The 2455-nt window shown below is 47.6% G+C and overlaps 1 protein-coding gene across 1 annotated transcript in view; it reads left to right on the forward strand.

Annotated features, from left to right (window-relative positions):
* Nucleotides 1-2455, forward strand: part of Sptbn4 (spectrin beta, non-erythrocytic 4) — a 72089-nt gene that overhangs the window by 19677 nt on the left and 49957 nt on the right. The window contains exon 6 of the mRNA XM_033765993.1: nucleotides 1174-1289. Coding sequence (XP_033621884.1) covers nucleotides 1174-1289 — 116 coding nt within the window. The remainder of the gene's footprint in view (nucleotides 1-1173; nucleotides 1290-2455) is intronic.

The following is a 2455-nucleotide window of genomic DNA, read 5'->3' on the forward strand; positions in this document are numbered from 1 at the left end:
AAAAAAAAAAAAAAAAGAAGAAGCAAGCAGCCAGCTTTTCCTGCAGCGGGCTGTATATACCTGTATGCGCATGGCAAGACCTACACCCAGCCCAGCACGTGGAAACCCACAAGCTATAACACTGTCATGCAAACACTAGTGGACAGTTACCAAGTGCTTTCTGTACACCACGCATTGCTCTAGTGCTTTTCCCTGAGTCATTTCATATTCAGTGACCCTACCACACACTTGCTATTATTATCCCAATTTCACTGAGATACAGAGAAATAAAATAACTCACCCAGAATGACCGAGCCATGATGTAACCAAGCTGGCCTCAAACCCTGATGGGCTGGCTGTAGACCTCACAATTTTTTTTTCTTTTTCAGTGGTACCAGAAATGGAACCCAGGGCTTTTGCATGAACTGTATCTCTAGACCTTTTTTAAAAATTTTTTTTTAGGTTTTTTGATACAGGGTCTCACTCTGTAGTTAAAACTGACCTGGAACTCCCTACGTAGCTCAGGCTGGTGTTGAACTCACAGCGATCCTCCTGCCTCAGATTCCTGAATGCTGGGATTATAGGCATGCACCACCACGCCCAGCCATACCTTTATGATTTTTTTAAAAAATATTTTGAGACAGGGTTTTGCTAAATCACTGAGTTTCCCAGGCTGTGCTCAAACCTGGGATACTCCTGCTTCAGCCTCCCAGAGTGCTGGGATTATAGGTGTGCATCACCACACTCAGTTTAGTCATCATATTTCTAACCACTACGCAATACTATACATGACTTCATCTAGGTAGACGTGTGTCAAAAGTCGATATCCTCACACAACAGATACAAGGGCTATATACACATATTGTCAGATCCTTCACAGAGACAGGCACAGGCAGGCACCAGCTCATCTGCTCCATACAACCCTGTGTGCACAAGGCCAGCTCACACATCCGTGCACAAGGCCTAGTGATAAATGCACACTCACACATTCCCAGAAGCCCACGTGCGTCAGTCCCTCTCACACCATACACGCTTGCAGCCCAGATCCACAGCAGCTGCACAGCTCTGCCCTCGGCTGGGTGATGCCCCCTCCTACTGCTACCCGGGTGGGGCTCAGACACGGATGTCCTTTTGCCCATTTGGCCCCTGGCCCTGGAGCCCATCTGTGCCTGCTTGCTCTGTGCCCCTGCTCAGGCCCGATCTCGTGGACTTCAGCAAACTCACCAAGTCCAATGCCAACTACAACCTGCAGAGAGCCTTCCGCACAGCAGAGCAGCATCTAGGGCTGACCCGTCTGCTGGACCCTGAAGGTGAGCCCTGGGCGGCCCCAGCCCTCAGACTCAGTTCCGTCCTACCCAGCACCATCAAGTCCCATGGCCATTCCGAATCTCAGCGCCCTCCAGGAACCCTCCCTCTTCTTCACCTTCCAGCCGGCTCTGTTTTCCTGAGCATCTGCTGTGTGCCAAACACAAGGCTGGGAATGCTGTCGCAGCTGTTCCTTTTCATCCTCACAATGACCTAGCTGGGTAGAATTTAGCAGCCTTTTGGTTGTTCCTGTTGTTTGTTTTTTGAGACGGGGTCTTGCTATGTAGTTCAGCCTGGCCTTGAACTCACTGTGCAGCCCAGGCTGGCCTCGAAATCACAGCAATCCTTCTGTCTCAGCCTCCCGAGTACAGGGATTACAGTCATGCAACACCATGCCTGGCTGCCGGTTGTTTTAAAGAGATGGAAATGAAGGCTCATGGAAGTGAAGTCACTTGCCTAGCATCACACTAAACTTGACCCTGGAACTCATGGTCTCAATGAATCCTCTGCTTGGCCTCTGAGAGCTGTATTCTGTGCTCAGTGCCTGGCACACAGTACATGTTAGTGGATGTCATTTTCATGAAACAGTGAAGAATAAGGGGCCAAGGATAATGTTGTGACTGGACATGGCGGCGCATGCCTGTGTAACCCCTGCACTCTGGGAGGCTGAGACTAGAGGATTCCAAGTTCAAGCCTAGCCTGGGCAACTTTGCAACTTAGGGAGACCCAGAATCAAAATTAAAAAAATCAAAGGAGCTGGGGATGTAGCTCAATGCAAAGCTTCTGAGTTCAATTTCTAGTACTGCCAAAAAACCCAAAATGTCATATATTCAATGAGTAATTTCACTGATACCAGAATTTATTGATTTGTTGAGGGCCTCTTTTCTGCCAGTCTGTTCTGTCTAATACAGTATTCCTGGGAAGTAGGAAATATGGTTATCCTTACTGTAACAATGGGGAGACGGAGGTTCAGAGAAGTTACATCCATTTTCCAAGTATATGGAGTAACTAAGTGGTTGAGCTGAGATTTCAAGCATGTGCTGCCTTCAAAGCTCCAGTCCTGGGCTTCAAATCTTAGAGACCATCTGTACACTTAGCGGATATTTACTGAGCTCCTACACTGTGTATTAAAAATAGCAAGGATAGTGTTTGTTTTTTTTTTTTTTTTTTC

The sequence above is a fragment of the Fukomys damarensis genome, unplaced genomic scaffold (genome assembly GCF_012274545.1).
Source record: "Fukomys damarensis isolate Sample0158 unplaced genomic scaffold, DMR_v1.0_HiC HiC_scaffold_19, whole genome shotgun sequence".
NCBI classification, from domain to species: Eukaryota; Metazoa; Chordata; class Mammalia; order Rodentia; family Bathyergidae; genus Fukomys; species Fukomys damarensis.